The 21,750-nt window shown below is 40.8% G+C and overlaps 2 protein-coding genes across 3 annotated transcripts in view; both read left to right on the forward strand.

Moving 5' to 3' along the window:
* Positions 1–46: 46 nt before the first annotated feature.
* Positions 47–3,138, forward strand: LOC109863890. Of its 2 annotated transcripts, XM_020444547.1 has the most exons (12): positions 47–281; positions 353–497; positions 623–1,004; positions 1,111–1,206; positions 1,363–1,438; positions 1,519–1,684; positions 1,819–1,900; positions 2,003–2,113; positions 2,224–2,383; positions 2,453–2,671; positions 2,780–2,852; positions 2,974–3,138. In XM_020444547.1, exons 1-12 carry the CDS (start codon positions 223–225, stop codon positions 3,070–3,072), a joined length of 1,668 nt encoding a protein of 555 aa, XP_020300136.1. In that variant the 5' UTR covers positions 47–222; the 3' UTR covers positions 3,073–3,138. The 2 variants fall into 2 exon arrangements, with proteins under 2 accessions (XP_020300136.1, XP_020300137.1); XM_020444548.1 differs by lacking the exon at positions 2,780–2,852.
* Positions 3,139–3,466: 328 nt separating this feature from the next.
* The window catches only part of LOC109863848 (tyrosine-protein kinase transmembrane receptor Ror), a 115,816-nt gene continuing 97,532 nt past the window's right edge, over positions 3,467–21,750 (forward strand). Inside the window, exon 1 of the mRNA XM_020444468.1 lies at positions 3,467–4,344. Within this exon, the coding sequence (XP_020300057.1) occupies positions 4,272–4,344 (73 nt within the window). The 5' untranslated portion in view covers positions 3,467–4,271. The remainder of the gene's footprint in view (positions 4,345–21,750) is intronic.

Raw genomic sequence — 21,750 nt, forward strand, 5'->3', positions numbered from 1 at the left:
AGTAGTATAGTATTATAAAAACAAAAAACAAAAAATGTGAAACATTTAAATGTATGTGAAGTTCTCGTTTTTTGTTAGTACAACGAAGTAGTATACATGATATAGTGGCGTGGTAGTCGTAACATAATAATATGTGTAAGCTGTGTAAAAGCCTATCAAAAATATCCAAGAAACCCATGAAAAAACCACGTAATTGAATATAATCGGGACACTCTCCCGAGTATGAATATATGCTCCTTATGGTTTCTCCTAGTATTTATAGGCTGTATCTTCAAAAAATGGTTTGTTACATTTAAATGTAAGATAAATTATATATATGTAAAAAAAACATAGATCGTATATGTTACGACAGGGTAATTAGTGCTCAATCTTTCAAACGTGGTCAAAATATCGGCACCGTTTTGTTCGAGAAAAATGATTACCAGAAGCAATGTTGGACCAACGAGGAATTCACCGTTCTCAGTAGCCGAAGAATATTTCAAGATATTTTGCCTCAAGTAAATCTGACGATAGATCGCACGCGTTATTTTTTTTTGTTTTTGTTTTTTTAATTTCATCAATATTAACTACATAGTGAAATTCAACGTAAGATCTGTAAACTTTTCTATTTTTCCGTTCGCAGATGAGAGTTATCGATTCCGAGAACGATCAGTACATAGCGCATTTAATGGACTATTTTTATATATGTCTTGAAAGCGTACGACGACTGTCGGTGGGCAAAACGAAGCATCTGATACTGAAAGCTCTAGCGGACACTCTAGGCGGTTATTTGCGTGTGTATATTTTGCCTCTCACGAAGCACTCGTATTACGTAGGAAATATCAAATATCGCAACGCAAAAATGCTGCACGATCTCTTCGACGAGCTGAAAGTCTTTCTTCGGACGAACGGCATTGGGTGGTCAAAGCCCAGCCGGGACATCGAGAACGTCAAGATTATTCCCATTGTAATCACACCGCCGAAAACGTCGGTAGCCTGTAACGGGCTTATTACGTACTCGGCGCGTAAGTGCGACAGAATTTTCTTTACAGTCCGAAGAGGTTTCAGGGTAAAAGAGAATAATAAATATTTTTTATAATACACGCGTTTTATATAAATTATTAAACGTAGCTCACGAACGCAATGACAGTGATTATCGAAGCTTTGAATTTAGAAAAAGGAAAGGATCCACGGTGAAGCGTAGACATTTGAGACAAACGGTTAACGGTGAGGAACGAATCCAACTTTATATAAAATTGGTTGTACCACTTTGTACCGTACTATTATCTGTTATGCTATATAAGTATATATTACAAGTTATTAATTTACGTGTGAGGTGTGAATCTTTTGTAACACGATGCGGATCTTTTTTCTTTTGCCAAGAATACAACAGCGAAGTTGCAACGCGTAAAATTATAGTACCTCTCCCGTTCCTCGATAATGAAGCGGAGCCTAACAGGTAGTTATTGAATTCGCCGATTTTTGCAAAACTACCTCAACAAAAATACAATATCTCAAGACAGAGATTCTCTTCCTCAGCATCGCATTGCCCTTCAAAACCGACAGCCTGCAATCGCTGTATTCGGAAAAGTCGGCTTTTGTGATTGTCAAGTATTACATCGCCAGCGTCAAGTGCATCGCTTCGCGATCAAACGCGCACTTGGAAACCTTCAACAAAGACTTTCACAATTGGTTGCAACAATCGGTACGTTTATAATGAGTTTTTGCAAATCGAAACAATCGCGAGAAAATCTCGCGAACTCGTGACGAATGAAAAAAAATCAGAAAGAGAACGACAAAGAATTGTTTGATGACAAATTGCACTACGCTTTTTTCCAGGTGCGTCGACGTCTGGATGACGAAAAATGGTATCCAGCATTCGGGGGTGTTCTCAGAGTGCTGGCTACTTCGCGAGAATTAGGTGATATTTTATTTATTGTGTGACGATTTTGTTATACAAATTTTGAAATACGATCCGTTTTGAGATTTTGAAAACTTAAAAAATTATATTTTTATATCTCAGGTGCAAACAAGGGTATTGCTAAGAGCAAGATAGGTGGGAATTATCAAGTTATGCCTATAGTAGAGCGCAATAGTCAGACAAACGGAAAGTTTTACAAAGAAAAGGGAGAAAGTAAGTTTGTTTTTTTTAGAGAGGCGATTCAATGCAATAGAAATTTTCGCTTTCGCACATATACTAAATAAATGAAAAGAATAATCAAATGTACGTGTTGAAATATACAGGCGATAACACAATGAGGCTCGGAACCACGGAGATTATAATTATTGCGATAGTTTCCGCACTGATGATATGGCTGCTGGTAGGTTTGAGCTTGGTGTGCCATAGATTCCTCGTTAGGCGTTCCACCGAGGGCTGTCCACCGTGCGACGCGAAGGCTGCTCCGTAAGTTTCCGGACCCAAGCTGAAGTCACAGCTTTTTTTAAATCGAACATCGCGTTCTCGTCTTTTTAGATTTGTAGTTCTGTACGAGAACGATGACTATTGTCAGCCAGATACGTGCCCCTCGAAGTCATCGCCAAAGAATGTGGGTACGAAAATCAAAGACTGGTGGAGAAACAGATTTGGACGATGTCCAGGAGGATGCCAGGAACACGGAGACGAAGAGCGTTGCTTGGCCGCGATTAGTTACAGCAGCAGAGACACCGCTGTCAACAATAACAAGACTTATCCGTGCGTATCTCTTTTTGTTTTTCATTAATTGTAACGCTTTGCGCTACATAACATGAACGTATATGATCGAACGTAATTTTATAACAAAAAAATATATTTACACATTAGAAAAAAGAAATTCACAAAGTCCACTTCCGCTTTGCCATCGGGAATCATGTCCAGAAATCGTACATCGTTCAAAGTAAATGATTTATATATTTCTTAAATAGTACACAATATTTTTACGGATCTATTTTGACACGTGCGGATGTTTGCGACACACGTAAGTTTTGTTTTAATGTGAGTGAATGTTTTACCCACAGCATAGTGTTTGCTACAGTTCCGAAGGATCTACGACTACGTCTTCCGACAGTTCTCCGGTTCAAGTCAAAAAACAACAGTCAAGGAATAATAAACAATGATCCAAAGATGATTAAAAATGTGAATGCAAACAATGGATACATGTGGAAAGATTTTTTATTTTAAGATGTGTGTACCGTTTAATTGTATAACATGTTTTACTTAATAAGAACTCAATCTCTCTTACTCAATCTCTCTTAAATTTTTACAGACAAATGTATAAAATTATCGTCATTCTATCTTTTGTAGTTCATTGAATGTAGAATAGAGAACACACACCGCTTTCGGCACGAAAGCGAGTTTTCCGAACGCGATAAAAAAATGGCGCGAAGATTCAAGCGTTGATTTTCGTCGCCATGTTGTGCCGCCGCGGCGTTCGAATCAGTGTGCGCGCGCAGAATCCTACTTCTGGCATCGCTACGGCTCGCAGCGCAGTTCGCAGTGTTGCGCGGTACCTTGAGTGATGTGTTACGTGTTTCTTTCGTGTGCGTGAGGACGCGAAAGAAAATTTTATACGCGCGTGTTATCGTCGCTAAGCTTCGATCGAATAATTTCGGACAATTATTGAAGGTGTAAACACCTTCATCGAGCCGACGTCAATCACTCGGACACCGATGCGTTCGCTTGTTGTGTCACTTTAACCGCCGTAAACAGCAGAACTGTCAACGGCAGAACTGTCACAATGGGAACTGTCAACGTAACTGACAGATTAAACGCGATATGACTTGGCGTGAACAATTGCGTTTGTGTGTGAATTTCGCGCGAGAAATATCTTTCGAAGAGGACGATTAGAAACAGAAACTCAACAAACTCAGTTTCGCGGCATTTTTGCGATCAGTGCGCGATTTACGGTCGCCGTCGATACTTCCGTCGATCAACGTGAATATAGGAACTGAATCGCACTAGCGCCGTTTGTGATAAGAACGAGAACGCGCGAGGTTTCAAGAAAATTGGACATAAATATGTGAGTTTTGATTACGATAGAAGAAAATCGTACATGCAAATGCGGACGGACATTGCTATCTTGCATCGAGCGCGCATGCTTTAGTTGCTGAGAATTTGAAAATCACGAGTGACTCGACGCTGCATATTTTATTGTCGAACGAACGCACAGTGAACGCGATTGCGAAGTTCACGATCAACAGAATAACTTGACTGATATTCCGAATATGTCTATTACGGCGAGATTTTCTTCGCGTTTTCTCGTATTTGCGCGCGTGTATTGACTCTCGTGCATCTTGGTGCTTCGTGCGGGGACAACATGGAACGTGGAAGCCATTGTCAATTATGCGCTCTACTCTTTCTTCTCCTCCTCTTCGCGGACATCATAAAAGGTAAGTTTCTCCGCACTGATATTCCGATATACAGAGGAAAGATAAAGCGTGCGAAAGAAAGCGTTGTTTTCGTTGCACGAAGAGCTAATAAAATTTGCTCCGAACAAATGCGGAAATTCTATATTATAGTGTTTATTTGGTTTGACTTTTTTTTTACTTTATGTTGTTATATTTGTTTTTTTTTTTTTTACATAAAAGTGAAATTAATATCTCATTTAAAGTGCAAAAATATTAGAAAAACACAGATCTACAATTGCAAAATTTTGTGATTTTAAAAATAATTGTTATCAAAATTGTTTTTTATATACATTTTCTCTCTGTGTCTCTTTCTTTCTACGCTTTATATTATTCACGATTATAATCAATGTTCAAATAGATGTGTTTATCTGCTATTTTTTTATATTATTAACTTTCACACTATCTGGTTCTTGTCGTCAATTGTTGAATCGAAAAAATTTTTGAGATACGTAAGAAAAAAAGAACATTTAATTTACACTTGAAATTTGCCGAAGTGATTTTGACAACGTATATGTATTCTATTCTTCTTCATAAACATTCAACAAGTAGCGACAAGCCCATTGACTTGTGCAAGTTAAGTTTCCGAAACGCTCTTCGAATATCTCAAACTTGTTCGATCCATCGTAAACTGAATTTCTTTTATCACATTTTTAATTCAACATATTTTCTCACACACAACAATTAGGTCGTTTAATATAGTATTTTGTTACAAATGCAATGTATGTACAAATAACATTATTTTGACGCCATGCAAGTTTCCGTCATTTGTCACAAACAATTGAAACAATTGAAAAAAAAAAAAAAAAAAACAAAAACTAATACTATCGCGGAGCATTACCGATATCCTTGTTGGATCTAGCTTCCCTATCATGTCCGAATCGAATGAAAACTATTTCAGAATCACGTGCTATTTAGTTTAGGTTTTGAATCTTTCTTTTTTGAACTTGTTTGCCGGAGCAAGAATTCTAATTTTTCGGTAAGAGGGCTCGCGAGTTCAAACTCGTAAATACTTCATAATTCTGAAATAGTTTTCATTCAATTCGGACACGGTGAGGGGGTTCCGGGGAGGTGTTTCCGATATCGAGTGTGTAAAGTCGATAAATTGCGAGCTTCTCTACGCTTTTTCACCAGTTTTCTCCTCTTTCTCCCGGAGCGCTACATATTCATTGATACGCATTTCCATCGCGCGACGGTGTCGATTTGCGCACAAAAGAAAACGAGCGCTGTGCGTCGCGCCGTTTAAGCCACCCACGCGTAAGCGTATCGATTTTAATTAAACTATAAATATGTATGAACCGTTAGCCACGAAATGAGAATTAAAATTAACGCGTTTTGATCCCGGACAAAGGTTGAGATACTCGGCAATAATATCTTTGTTTGTTCTTTTACAAAAACATTTTAATATGTTGTTTCGCTACATAATAATCGTCAGAGCGCTCTTTCAAAGAGCGACGATGTTCTAAAACATCGTAAAAACAACATATATGTGTGTATGTGTAATCCTCTTCTCTCCTTTTCATTCAATGCGCATAGAGGCTCGAATAAAGCAGCGCGGTATAAGAGAAAGCAAGAAGAGGTGAGATAAAGAGATTCGGGTGGGAGTTAAGATTTTATCGCGGTTAGATTACTCTGTTTCGCTCTGTGAAACAAATTGCTCCGGCTGGTCTACCTCGAGTGGACTCACGGGATTTTCGTTTCTCCGAAATTCGCCGTATCTCGAAAAACAGAGTAGATAGTTCCGCCAGAGAAGAGTCTTCTCTGCTTGATGAGTTCGGTAGTGGCGCTTTTAAAATGTCCTTAGCCGAAGACCGAGGGGGGTCGGTACGGAGTTGCTCCTCGTTCTATATTTGCGGAGACATCGCGTCGGGCCACGTCGCGTTAATAAACAGCCGGGGGGAAGACTAAGCGAATAAGAGAAGCCACCGCGAAACTCGGAAGATGCAAAACGATGAAAGGGAAAAAGAAAAAAGGGCAAATGGAAACGCAGAAGAAGAGGGTTGAAAGTCGGTCCGTCGGAGCAAAGTCAATGTCCGGCTAGCGAGGACGTATAAATTGGCGGATTAAATTTAGATCGCCACGAAAATGTCGCCTTTCTCGTTTCTGTTACGGTGGTTTTGAAGTATGTGTTTCAGCTGGCCGGTGCTGCCACCGTGACGATTCTGTTCGAATTAAGAAACGTGATTATTTCATCGAAAAAAACGGGAGAAAGGAAGATAAAAAAAAAATAAAATAAAATAAAATATTGTTTTGTATAAAAAGGACAAATGCTACATTATTTGCAATAAATTCATTTATATGTTTCGTGTTGAAATATACAGGCGTTTTGCTTGGAAATAGTTTTCTTTCGGTTTCTCGCGTACATCGAGACACGTTCCGTTTTTAGTTCGGAATTTTTCTCCGAGGCCGTCCGAGAAATTATCGTTTGTTTCGACGAGACTTCTGCGCGACTTTATTTAAATGAAATGAGCGACCGAGTGGAAACAGAGAGGAAACATATATGGCGTTCTCTTAACCACCTACGTGAGGATTAAGCGTAGGGATACGGACACGACTTATACGACTGCTTCTCTAGCTCTACGTTTGCTCTATAATCTAATATTGCACCGCGCACACTGTGCATACATTCCGAGATTGTGGCAAAGTGCACATTTGAGAAGCGGACAGTTCTCAGCTCTCACGTATGTACAAAGTCGGGTGGACGGAAAATGCTTGGAGCGCATCGCGCGCGAGTTTAACATCTGCAAGTCATTCCGCCGCGTTATTTTCACCGGCTTTCGTCGAATGCGTTTTGCGGCGACGCGTTATTCCTCCTGCTCGTATTTCGTTCACATTAGAGTGCTTTCCATGCGACAGATTTAATTATCGCGGCTTTCACTTCTCTTTCTCTTTCTCTCTCTCTCTTTCTTTCTCTTTCTCTCATTGCCCGCAAGTGCTATTTTTCTTCCGGTACGCTCTTTCTTTGCAGTATCAATGACACTCGATATCGCGTTACGTATAAACCCGGAACAGACGAGAGATCCGAGTAAATAAGATTTGCGTACAAGAGTTGTGAAATATAGTATTTCTATTGTCGCAAATATAATTTTGTTTTATTAATTACAAGATTAAAAGAGATATTACATATGACAATGTTACAACGAGTTATTATTATATACGACGAAAGAATCAGTAACGGGAAGCTATTGCTCTCACCGTTTACGTTACTGGAATAAACCATTTTACGAGAGTATCTGCGCATGATCAAAAGCGCAGAAAGCTTCAATAATACATATCGGAATGCATTGGTCGCGATGCGATATATGTATATGTTACATATCATATAATATTCAGTCCGTGACGTCGCGCACACCGTTCTCTAACCGCAAAAAGAAGAGAGCACTACTGTTTCAACTGTAATTTGAAATGGAGCTGTCTCGATAGTAGGTAGTAAGTAATACATACTGTCTCGCGGGAGGAAGTAATATCTACTGTAATAGATAGTAAGTACTGTCTATTATATGCTGGTGCGCGTAAGGAACATGTATGCATACTTTTTCTCGGCATCTTTCTCGGAATTCCGAACGATAGTTTTGACGAAATATTTATCACAACTTTTGTTCGATATTTTTTTTTCCTTGAAATTTATAATATTTCCTTGTATACATAAATATCTGGCAGAGTCTGAATTTTGCTATATTTAGATATTTCGTGCGCGTGACAATTAAAAACCAACGAGAAAGACGCAAAAATATTGTTTTTTTTTTTTGTTTTTTTTGCATTTCCAGTCTCAGTTCTTCAAAATTGTAACAAGTTTTAATCTCAGGAAATAGCGTGCCACGGACATTCTTTGTAATTTACGCGATAGTTCGATGAATTTATTACGATCTCCCGTGTACGTCACGGAATCCGCTTTGTTGCTTATGCATTCATAGAATGTCCCGCAGACAAGAATGTGCTCGAAATTGGACGCGGGGTAGGCGTGTGCATAGTGAGGCGGGCATACTGTGATTTAATTAATTAACGCAAATTAATCCCAATTAGTGAGTCTTGTCTGCCAGGTGAGTAGGTCTGCTTCGTTATGCATGAAGAGTGCGCGTATAATATAGGTGCTTTCACATCGAGACACATTATGGAACCTTCGGTGTCGCCTTATACCGTCTCTCTTGTAGTTTAAACAATAAGGTACAAAAATTCACGTTACATTTGAGTTAAAATTATTTTGAGAAATTTAAATCGTTGTTGTTTATAAATATTTTGCAGGAACATTATTTATAGATATTTTCATTTATCGTTTCGTACCGTTCGTAAAATATTTACTAGCGTAACGTGTAAATAAACACATATAATAAACATATTTTAATCAAATGAAAATTTAATATCGCAAACTTGACGATAATAATAACGTATCGAAAATAGTTATTGGCAAAAACCTCGTAGAATCGATCGATTTATGTTTTTGTCGATCGCGTTGACAGAACAATTAAGCGTAGTAAACTGAGATTAATCTGTATAGTCCTGGCTGCAGGAAAAGCGTTTTCAACACGCGAGAATATACTCGTTTTCACGTAGTTATAATTAATATCCGTTCGCTCCCAATTCAAATATCATCGGACCGGAACTGATAAAAGGTGAAAGGTTTTTTATATACCGTCACGATTTCACGCTACGATTGTCGCGATAATTCGTATCGCGCGCGCATCGTTTAATTTTAATCTGCAGGATATGAAATTTGATTCGCGCTGTAAATTCTCTCGCGGTCATTACAAGGCAAGCGCGCGCGTATCATATATAATTTATATATGTTCGTTATAAGTTTTAGTTAAATATAAAAATATTGTTAGAAAATTGACTTAAAAATCAAAGAACAAAATTCACTATTAATTGTTAGTTACTGAAAGTTTGTCAAATTTTAACAACATTTCAAAAAATTTTTTTGATACATCTCCATTGTTAAATTTTTCTCTACGTTTTTAATTCTGTTTTGTCTGTTTTATTTCCGCGTCCGATCGATGGACCAATGATATCCGATTCGGTCCTTTGTGTCATTGAATCTTCGAGATGCGATACCTCGAATATCATATATCGCGTACAATTCGGACCCACATATATATCAACGATCCCAGTCGGAAGTCGTCAAACGGTTGGCGGGTATCGGTATAACAGCTATTAATTAATTCCGTGATGTACGAGGAAAATACCCGAGTTGAAATGATCTACCATACCCCGGGGCTACCAATCGTATCAGTGTGCCGTCCCCGCGTCGTTCTCTTCCTCCCGCGTTCGCTTGTCTTTCTCTTAGCGGAATTAATTGAAACGCACAAAACAGTCTCATTAAGGCGGGATAGGCCCCGTGAGCGGCGGCCGTGCGCGATCGATATGTAGCGGAGAGAGACACAGAGTTTCGCCGCAGCGCGCTGGTGTGTCGATGGAGGACCAAAAATAAAATGAAAACGTCGGTGCAGTGCGCGTCGCTATTCGTTGACGATCGCGCCGGATTCTCTCCTATAGGTAACGACGATATGTACATCCACTCAATTTCAATCGCTGCAAACTCTATCGAAATATACTGCGCACGTAGCTTCGGCGCGCATCTGTCGTCGCAATCTGCAAAAACCTGATTTTCCCCTGAAATCTGAAATGCAACTCGGCTCTTCTCCCCGTCTCGAACCTCAATTAAAATCAAACGCTTTCGTATACGTAAAAAGCAGCAAACATCGACGACAGATCGCTCTCGATGCTGCACCATGGATTCAATGCGGCATCGATGCTCCCGCGATGGATGCGCGTCGAACGTGCACGCGCAGAAGTTTGTCGTTGGAATTTGCTCGAGTTATTCACGGACGGATAAAAACGGCACTCCGATAAATTCAAGCACGCGATGAGTTTTTGATAAGTGTTTTTTGTTTTTAACCTAAGGAATACAGTTGCGTTGCCGAGAGAATCAAGGAAATGACAAAAGAAACTCGGTGACAATATGATAACATTATTAGTTAAAAAACTTTTGAGCTACGCTTGAAATCTACACGCGTTTATTATACAATTCTCGTAAAAAGAGTAAAATGTGCCCCTTGCGATTCGAAAAGGTGCAATTTTGTCTGTGTTTCGCGTCAATAGTGTTTTCGCGGCGCGTAAACACGGGTTTTGGTCCGTGTTTCACGCAACTAGTTGCAAGCTACTAACGAGAGGCCCCGTCATAATGTTCGGACCTCTCTTATGGTCGGACGTTCGCACATTGTTTCGCTTCGCGCGCTATCTGACCGTGCGCGGCGTTTCGACTCGCTCCCTCTCTCTCTCTAAATGCATCTCGTTGATTAACTCGCATGGATCGCTGATAGGCCACACTTGAAAGGAAATACCTTGCCGAGGCTTCGTCGGCGGTCGTATTATTGTGTGTGCTTGTATGACTGCATGCCTACGCTAATATGCGAGCCGCGAATACCGTTCCCCGAACACAAAGCTAATCTAATCGAACGTTATGTTCAGCCTGCTGCACTTTCTCTCTCTCTCTCTCACTCACTCACTCACATCACACTCTATCTCTGTCACTCACTCACTCGCTCGCTTACTCACTCTTTCGTTTATAGCAAGCTAGGGGGGACCGGTCGCCGAAGCGGGTGCAAATATGCGCGTGTTTCGGAAACGCGCACGGCCGTTTAGTAATTACGCATTCGGCCGGCCCGAAAAACGCATCTATGCCATCGTTTAATCGACGTATAACGACGAAACGTTCGAATCCGTCCGTCGATGTTGATATTTCCCGTGTATACGCCATGTTATTTATTGATCGCGATTGCAGACAAACGCGCTTCCGGACCACAAATATTTACATCACGATTGGTATTATCCTCTGTAAAGAGATTAATTACATCGATATCATTTCACGCAATAAAATTAATTATTACATTTGCCTATACGTTGCGGTAGGCAGATAATTTTTTTCAAAAATCAAATGATTCAAATTACATGCGCGTGTAGATCATTGGTCATAAAATTAAAGATTGCGATAATATCGCAGACATTCTGTAAAAGGATGTAGATGTGTTTCGCAGAAATTAAACGATAAGAACTCCGAGAGAGAAAGAAGGTGTTGAATCGCAGCGAGTGAGTATTTTCGCGCCTGAAATTATTACGACAACGATTGCGCGAGAAATGTCCTCTTTGAAGTCCTGCGTTACGTCTTCGTAGTAAACGACGGCGACCCTCTCTTGTATCAAAGGTCTTTTTTTCCCCGTTTGTTTCTTCACATCCTCTTTCCTCTATTGCTCGCGCGAGAGTCGCTGCAATTTTAGCCTGCAGTAAACCGTGAAACTTTACGCATATCCTGGTGCGGTGTATTCGCGTTTTCGACCTCGATGCATTCGTTGGTTCGCGATCTCGCGTCGAGAGGCACTTTGCGCGATAAAAAGTCGGAGGGTCTACTGTTTCGGAGAGAGAAATTGAGACGGAGAGATGTGTGAATGCCCCGGGGCGTGATTAAGACATGCACCCTCAAAAGTTCTTTTCGATCTCGATTTTAATTGCTCGAAATCCCGACGCGAGCGCGACGCGGATTTCTTTTGCGACAGACGCTTTTGCCGCCACCTCCCGCCGGTTTCTCCGCTTCTGAAGCCGTCCCTTTTTGGTGCCGCTCTTTCCACGGCTTCTCTTTTGGAAGAGCAGAACCCCAATAAACCGACCCCTCGCTCGACGAAACGTACGCCCGACGGAATTCGCGGCGTGTTTCACGCTCGTGTGCGTGTAAAGGTACACGCGCGTGTGGAAACGCGCGAATAAATCGCACGCGCATGGAGGTTTCGTGTTGGTTCGGGGCTCATTTTCCAGGGGTGTCATTATGAACTACCAGATATTAAATTTGTGTCGGTCGACCTGCTCGCGGTTACCGTGGATACCCTTTGCACCCTTCGTGGGTGTATAGAGCTTTTCGTGGCTTTGCGATCATTATTAGCACGGGGGAGAGAACCTCGTCTACTGGTAGTCGTTTAATGAATATATATATATATACATGAACTTCCGATTAAATTTTCGTTAAGTGATCGACACGCTAAAAAACAATAATTTTTGCTAAATAATAGATATATACGCGCGTATATATGTAGTTTCGCGAAGAATCATAACGTTTTCTCACGTAAAAGGGCACTAGTATATATATACTAGCCCCTCGTTAGCTGCACCGGACGCGCTTTTTTCTCTCTCTCTCTCTCTCTTTCTCGTTATTTCTTTATATTTGTATAGCGCATTTATGTTTACCTCCGTTCTTCATGAAATATCTATCACATATCCGACGCGCGAGCAACGACGTTCTAATGAAGAAATCATGATTTCACTCTGTTGATGCATAGCTTTCCGGGGCGGCAGGTGGCCACTCTCCTTCCCTCTTTAAGCTCATAAAAAAGGAATTTCTCTCGCGCTAAAACTCCCGTCTCCTGTATATAGCATCACGGCTAATTAAATTGGCATTTGTGCTTTTTCAGGCTTTCTGTTGTTTCTCGCAAAATTGGTATTATCGCAAAAGCATGAGCTTGCTCGAAGCGGCACGTCGATCTCGAGCAAAAATTAATTTCATAAATCACCAGCCGGAAAAAAAAGCGGAAAATGAATATAGTTTAATGAATTTTCGCGGTGCTTTTTCTGCAAATTTGCAAGATTTGTTCGCCGGGTTTTTAACGCTTCTTTTAATTATATAGTCGGACTTCCTTTTTTTTAGTTTTGTTTTGTGGCAAATGAAGCTCCGCGGATTGCGTTTACAATTATTCGTGCATTTAATTGCGCCGCTCCACCTGGGGGATTCTCTTATCTTACTCTTCATCACAACAGAGGCTATCGCATTTCTGACTGAGCGCAATCTTATTTCCGATGCGAATGGTGATGAGAAATGTATTGAACTTGGCGATTTCTTTTTCAAGAAGCAAACTGTGCGCTATTTTTTCTCTCTTTTTCTCAATATATATATGTATATATATCATCAAAAGTTGCTTTCAGTTTATTCCCTTTTATCAACGGTAATTGGATTTGTCAGCTCGCAAATGGCTGTCTCGCGCACAAAAGTTATTCTACTTAGAGTTTTCTTGCTTAACAATTGCGATGTTCTCTCTCGGACAGACTGAATAATAAAGGTCGAAGAATGAAATTCGCTTTTTGCAAAAAACAAGAAAACTTATAATTTATTCACAGTGTTTGTGCAATGTCTATTTATATAATAATAGACTTTCTTCTTAACGGCGGTTTTTTTTGTCAATACGTATGTTTTCCGGTAAGCTAACGTTAACAAGATTGCGCTTAAACGGATCGAAAATAATCTCTACTTTCTCATCTTATCTTTCTCTTCGTTTCTTTCTCCTTGTCTCTTTCGAGATTACATCGTGTACGTTGACTGCAGAGGATTCACCTTCAAGAACTCACTCTGTATCTCTCTCTTTCTCTCTCACTCGCTCACTCACTCTCTTTTCTCTTTCATTTCTCTCTTATCTCGAGGGGTAAGTTCGCCACCGGCGCGAAACGATGCAGAAATCGTTTTCTCCCTGTCTCTGCGGGTGAAGCTAATCGACTTTTAAGCACAGCCGACTTCTTTAATCACGAGGAGACATCGCTATTAAAAAAATATTTTTCCCCGCGCGCGAGATATCGAGAGAGAGGGAGAGGTGGAATGTCTCGGGCGCGCGCTATGTACATTAGCGCCGAGAGCTTTCGCGTTTTATCGGTCTTCTCTCGACTCTCGACATCGGAGGCATTTGATCTTCGTTTTCAATGACAGCGTTCGACGTGTATTATGATGTATAGTCATCGGACCGCGTTACGTGTAATTCTCAGACGTCGGAGAAATCCGGGTGCTGCTCTCTTTCCCGAACACGCTTTGATAATCGATCATTTAACACGGTCTACAGCCACACGATTCGACTTCGTTGTTTCTTTATGTCTGTATATATAAAAAAATGTATGCGTTTTTTTAACATTTTTTTGTTTTGTTTTAATTTGTACGGAGAACTTGCGGACGCGCGATCGCGCGAACGATGATACAGTTATTTCTCGCGAGAAATAACGCATATAATTATACGCAGAAATGCGCGCTACACCGGCTGACGAATCTTGAACGCATAAGCCCGTACGTGAATGTAATTTGCAGTAACGACACGCCCAGCCATGCATATAAAGCACATTTACATATACGCGAAACTGTTCACGTGGATAATTACGCACGGAATTTCTCGAAGCACGGATACTCTCAAGTATACGATTGTTGTGCACAATAACAAATGAGAGATATTTCAACGGTATATTTAATCGTTATATACATATATATACATATATATATATACATATCTGGAAATGCTTTATATTAAAAATATTTTTTTCGATACACAACTTTTTACGCAACTATCAATGTATTTCAGTTATGATATATTTCGATTTGCATTGATTTGCATCCTGATTGTTATTCATTAGAGCGAGTCGACCTTCTCTGTTTACTAATGAGATTTCTCTCTCTGTCTCTTTTTCTCTTTTTCTCTCTCAGTCTAACGTGTGATAATGTATATCTCTTTTTTGTTACAAACTCTCTCGCGTTTCTCTCTTCAATGTGTCCCATTAACGGCGCGCTGTACATAACTAGGATTTAATTATGTACACGAAAACGAGGACTCGAACACGTATAGTGCAGATACGAGAGATCGTGTGTCTCCATATGCACGTGTGTGAAACCGGTATTGCCCGACCGCGCGCAATCGCGCTCTTTCTCACGTCAGCTCACGAGAGGGCTTCGCACTCTCCGCTTCCACTCATGCGGCCTGACCACCAAGAGCCGTATAAACCGCTCGCTTCTCCGTTCCGCTCGCGACAATCCTTTTGGGTGGCTAACAAAGTTCATCGTTGTAATGACAACACGTTAATGTAATTGGTTTTATTTATGCGTACAATGTTCTACTCTCATTATTAGTATTTCTTGAAGTTCTCTTAATTGTTAAATTTGCACACAAAACGCAGTGTAGAAAATTAATTATTACTAGCACAACACAGGCGCGCGCTACGCGCATTTATTGTTTTTATTTTAACGTGTTGTGCCAGTAAACTTAACCTTTCATCGCGATGACAGCTAGTATATACGTCTTACAAACCATATAATACACATGATGTATGAGAGATGTCAGAAATAACGCAAATTAATGAAAATCAAACTCAAAAAATCCTATATTAAAAAAGGCATTTAGACCGAGAAAACAACACGTAAAAATAACGTGACTGTAATTTATATTATATATAACATTAAATAATACATATTATATATATAATTTATTATATATTTATAATATTATACTTTATATTGTATTATATGTATTATATATTGTACATACTACAGTAATGTCACTGACCTCGGCCGCGCGGCCTTGGCGGGGTCACTGACCGCGGGCGCGCGGCCTTGGTGGGGGGAGGTCAATGACCGCGGGCGCGCGGCCTTGGCGGGGTCACTGACCTCGGCCGCGCGGCCTTGACGGGGCACTGACCTCAGCCGCGCGGCCTTGGTGGGGGGGAGGTCACTGACCTCGGGCGCGCGGCCTTGGTGGGGGGGTCACTGACCTCGGTCGCGTGACTGCGGTAGAGTCACTGACCTCGGTCGCGCGACCGCGGCGGTGTTACTGACTTCGGTCACGTGATTACAGTATATATATATATATATACACATATATGCGTATGTGTGTGTATTATATATAGATATAGAATATTACATATAATATATATAATATTCTCTTTTTTACCCTTTTTCCTGTCACGCGACTTTAGTCGCGTGGTGTTGTCTCGTGGATCACGAGATCTTTTAATATACATACATTGCACGTCGTTATAATAGTGTAATATAATTTGTCTTTATCTTGTCTGCTTCTAGTTTATTTTTAACACGTACATTTTGTTATCAACCGGCACACAATCTTCTGGGTAAAATGTTCCGAAAGAGAATACCCGTGATTCGACCCTCGAAAAGACTTTGTCCTTTTTCCTGAAAATTACAGCACCGTTCCCGCACTCTTTCTTACTTGTTATCCGAGAACCAGTAATTACTACAGAAGGAAGAGAGAGAGAGAGAGAGAGAGAGAGAGAGAGAGAATTGCCATCGAGTTGACTCCGCGGCGACCTCTCTTTGGTTTACTTTTCCTTTTCAAATTCCCTTTCTTCTATTGCGGTGGACCGTTTTTACCGCTTACGAAGTTTACTGCGCACTTGCTCGCTAAATGGAAGTTAACCACTAAGCAGATCTTTCCAGCTGTTTCTTCCGTTATCTCTATTTTCTCTCCCCTCTGAGTTTTGTCGTCGTATCTTGTATCGCATATATTTAGCGAGCTTCCTCAACAAATTTCATAAATTTTACTTTTGCGTCGTGTATTTTATCCGACGTATTTTCTCCTGCACCGTACCGATTTGTGCAATTTTGCGAGAAGAAAGCAAAAGTTTTATTTAAAACTCGAAACGGAGGCGCGCAATTGCGACTCCTTTATCCTAAACGACTCATGGCCATTCATTCAACGAAGCGTTACTCGAATGGCGCTTCTTTTCTTCGACTCTGTATAGCCTAATGTTTAAGAACTCTCGCTTTCCTTGATTCCGTTTCGGTACACCATACACGTACTATCGCCAATTTTGCTGCCGGGACGCCTGCCGAATGGCAATCCCTCTTCTCTGCGTAAGGTCCTATCCTCCGTCCGGCTGTAGCGTGTTATCGACGTAAATCCATTTACGAGCTTATGGAAGTGTATATTTCGTTGCGCGGCATTATTATTTTTTTTCCTTTTTTGATTCACACTCCCGATCAAGATCCGCGACTACTGCAATTTCTTTATTTTGCAATCGTTGATGAAGCATTCAATTCCCGTTGAAACGGGAATTAAAGTTTTATCGCTTCCGATATTTGAGCTTTTTTTACCCTTTCGCGAGCGAGTATTCTTGTCGAGACGAGAGACGTCTATACGAAACTTTTATATCGACCAAGTTCTTCTTAAATACCGAAGTATATACGCGAATCATTTTGCAAAGCCGAACACTCGGAGATTAAACGATCAAACGTTCGGTGTTAGTGTTGGAATTTGAACTTTTATAAAAGATTTAATGAAAAATTTACAGACATTTGTTTCTTTCGCGGAAGACAGTTTGTTTGTGTTATTGTCTTTCTTTGTACAAACTTGTCGACTCACGCATTTTGTTAAAATGCATCATCCGTCATTGTTGGATTTATTTATGGGAACATTTTTTTTAAACGGTCCTATTTTACAAAGTGATTGTCCTCTTGTAAATGTTTGCGCGTGTTGTGCTGGATTGCGATAGAGTGGATTCATCTTTTATGAGAGACTTTAGTCACGAAACGGAAGATCTCTAGGGCTCGATATCCCGACGGTATAAAGTTACTTTCCCGATGTAGTGGTTAGTAGACGACACGCGGCCACATACCTGAGAATATATGTATGTGTGTGTGTGTACATACATACATGTGAGAAATATGTATCTGTGCATATGAAGGCGTTTCCTCCTCTCGCAGTGTCGTGTAGAATTTCCGATATCATCAAGCCATCGCGCGGTATTATGTACACGATATCCGTTCGAAACTGCGGAATGTCGTCTTCTTCGTCCTCATAGTCTTCGTCGTCTCGGTTGATTTTTCGGGGGAGTCTCCCGCAAACACGATATATCGTAAATATCACACGTGAGACAAGCGTCTCGTCCCCGCAATTTCAAGTATCCTATTTTCGTCGATAAATCTTGCCACGATGTTCGAAAAAATACTTTTAAGACAGTGAATCATCTGTCACTTCTCTTCGCGGTCGCAATAAAATATTTAGTACGTCCTCGCACGTAAGTAAGTAGGTACATAATTTTTTGTCAAATTTTGAGAATACGACACTTCTCAACGATCGTTTTTATTAAAACGCACCGAGTTGCTGTTACACGTGAATCGCACAATTTACGACGCGCGGTTATTAGCCCGGAGGGACCGACATTACTAGTCGCGCTATAGGCTAATTAATCAAGGCGTATTCGGGGCGTGGCGATATATTTCGCTAAACAGTAAATATGAATTTGTAATGCGTCGGGTAAGGTGGTGGTTCCCGAATTCTCGAAGGCACGCGACGGTAAATGAGTCTCCTGCGATTAATCGCGCACCCAGTCAGGTGCCATTTGTTACTGTTACAGCGCCCTGAAAATAATATCGGGCTTGCAACACCTGGTCCGCTAACTGCGACTTGGCACACACTATGAGCTCCCTTTTTACGTCTCGCTCGACTAATTATAAATTCGATCGTCACGGCACCGTTTATTATTGCATCCGTGGTTCGTTTCGTTACGTAGCAGTTGTCGCTTGTAAAAATCGGTTTTATTTTGTTACGCAAAATAATTGTACGGTTATGTACACATAGAACGTAAATAATATAAATTCGATAACGCTACAACTACATAAAATATCTTTCTATATCCGGAATACATAAGAGAGTTTCGACTGTTTGGTGTCCGTGATATATCTACTACCTATCTCTACGCTTTTCACACTTTATGTACCTTTTTCTTCACACCCCGCGGCAGATGGCTATCTTGGGACCGGAAGGAACGTAGGGGGATGAATTTTGGTCAGCTAGCTCGTAAGGAACATCATGACTCGCTACGTGCTCCCTACGTAGGGGGAGGAATTCGAGCCTCACGATTGAATCGCGAGTGTGTGCTGACACACAGGTATCTATACGTGTATAAAACGAAACCACGAGAATTTCTCATCCTCTTTTTTTTTCTTCCTCCTCCCTCTCGCCATACTGAAAATCTTTCGTCACGAAAACTTTAGTAGTTCCCTCGGGTGCTATCTAGAATCTCTCCTCCGCGCGTTTTTCGCCGCGCCGAGATCTTTCGCGCTGCATATTTCTTTCTGCAAATTGTTGCGCCGGGATTTAAAAAAAAAAAAAGTATTTATTAATTTGCTTCCCGTAAGTAATTTTTCTGAAGAGAAGAAGTTTTACATCCACGCAGATAAGCGCCACGTGTACAGATGTGATGTTTGCGCGTGTATAAAATATATTACGTGCTTTTACGAGACTATCTTTTCGCGCGAGTAAATGTTATCAAGCTTGTTAATAAGCGAATTTAGATTTCCGGTCACGGCTGGCGCGGGCACCGCGAATTAGCTTGATATTGAAACCGGTCGGGTAGCGGGTTCTCGGTCGGGCTCGGGCGGGTTTGGGGGTGTCGCGCCGTAGTAGAAACCAATTACGACGTATTCAGCCGCGGAGGAGCTAAAATCCCAGTCGAGTAGCCCTTGAACCTCATCCGCAGACGTGAATAATCGCATATCGCGGGTAGGAGGGAGGCGGTTAGGGGGTATATATTCTCGCGTGCACGAGCGGTCCTGAGTTGCCGGCGTTTATAAACACACGACACGCTCGGAGACAGAGCTCGAAAGAGAGAGAGAGAGAGAGGGTGAGAGAAATTCACTCTTTTCGCGCGCGTACATTCGCTCGCAATATCTCGTTTCACTGTCTACACCAGACGCGTCGCAACGTATGTAAATGACACGAACGCAAGTGGTACCCCCGGCTTGATATAGTACGGCATATTACTCGCGTTGCCATATAAGCGAACATAGCATCAAGAACATGCGTCGCTAGCTCAGGCACAGTTATCGACTTTACCGCATCTACTACATACATTTGGTCCGTGATGGGAAGAATTTTTTTTTTTACACGACTCGAATTTCAGGCAGAAAATAAAACAACTCTCTTTGCCGGCTATTACTCCGTCCGGCATCCTTGAATAGAAACAAATACGTATATTTTTATGGCTTGTAGTATTACACTCTCTCTCTCTCTCTCTCTCTCTCTCTCTCTCTCTCTCTCTCTTTCTACTTCCCTTCTCTATCTCTTTCTTTCTCTACTTCGTTGTAATTACACCCAACTATATTTGTACAGCTATATTTGTAATTATGGCCTCTTTAGATAATTATAGCTCGCAAGTCGGGCTCTCTCGTTAAAATTGGTGAAAAATTTGATATTACAGAGGTGCGGGTAGTTAATAATATAGCGCAGTTTGCGTCCACGGATGTGTTATTAAAATTTTACTGCATTCTTTTTCTACTCGAGATTATTAATGCTTCGCGGTACCGTGAATTGACGTGTTTAATTTACGCTGTGTGCAGTGCGCAAACAGTGTAACGCTGAAATTGGCCTCAAGCAAGCTACATATATAAGTAGATAATACATATCTTACATTTGATTCGCCGGGATTGAAGGTAATAATGGCGTGCTTCTGAATAGATCGCACACTAGGCTTTAGAGGTAAGCTAAGCTTGAATGGCGAGCTGTCGTAAACGTTAATTTGGTATTGAGCCCCACGGTTTAACCCTATCAGTACCGAACAGACGTGGGATAATGTTGTATTGGAATGCGCGTTCTCTCTATTGTGTTATTTCGTTTGCGCAGGAAAAGCTTAAACGTCTATGTGCAAGAGAATTAAGCTTCACTGGAAAATTTTACTTTGCGTAACGAACGACTATATTAATTCAAAATATTATTATATTTGAACTGCGCGATGGGCGGAACATCCTCAACTTCTGATGAGATTAAAATACCGTGGCGATGTGTAAAAGCAGGGAGCTGCTGAAGCGCATTTCACACGTTGGTCGAACGAAACACGTGGAACAGAAAAAAAAACACGATGAACGTGACGGGGAGGTGTGTCCGTGGTAAATCGATGATTTACGGGTTAAAGCGGTCGGGGCGTCGTTCTGTACCGACGTACAGGGTGTCTCACTGTCACTTTGTGCAGCTTCTGACTGAAAAAGCTCCTCACAGATCAAACAAAAAAAAAAAAAAAAAAAAAAAAAAAGCGACCGTTCCAATTAGGAATAACGGTTATGTTCCAAAATTCACTACCGGTAAAAAAAATGAAACTCTGCCAATATTGAAAATGTATGATATATGTGAACTATAGATTTTTATTACTGACAGTTAATTTTTTGGAACACAGCAAACGTTTAAATTTTGTAAATAGAATTCTGTCTCAATTATTAATAAATATTGAAATTTTTTTTTTTCTGTGATTAACGTTTACATCAGAATACATGTGGAAAATCTCTCAAGGAGTGAGACTCACCGAGTACATTAATAAATCAGAAGCTTTAATTGGTCATTCATCGCGCTCCTCACACGAGAACGAGAACGATAAAACTTTGTCCGCGCAAAGTCAGTATAGAATCACTTAACAAAAGGAACTTAGGCGTGAGACACCTTGTATACAGCATCTTAAGAGGTCCCCCTTTAAGTTCTTATGAGCGTGTATCAGTCTCTCTCTCTCTCTCTCTCTCTCTCTCTCTCTGTCTCTCTCTCCATTGCGGCGCCTCAAGATGCATCGCATGCATATTAAAGCCAGTCTCGCGCACACGTATCAGTCCTA

This window comes from Pseudomyrmex gracilis, unplaced genomic scaffold (genome assembly GCF_002006095.1).
Source record: "Pseudomyrmex gracilis isolate BER0280 unplaced genomic scaffold, ASM200609v1 scaffold_14, whole genome shotgun sequence".
NCBI lineage: Eukaryota > Metazoa > Arthropoda > Insecta > Hymenoptera > Formicidae > Pseudomyrmex > Pseudomyrmex gracilis.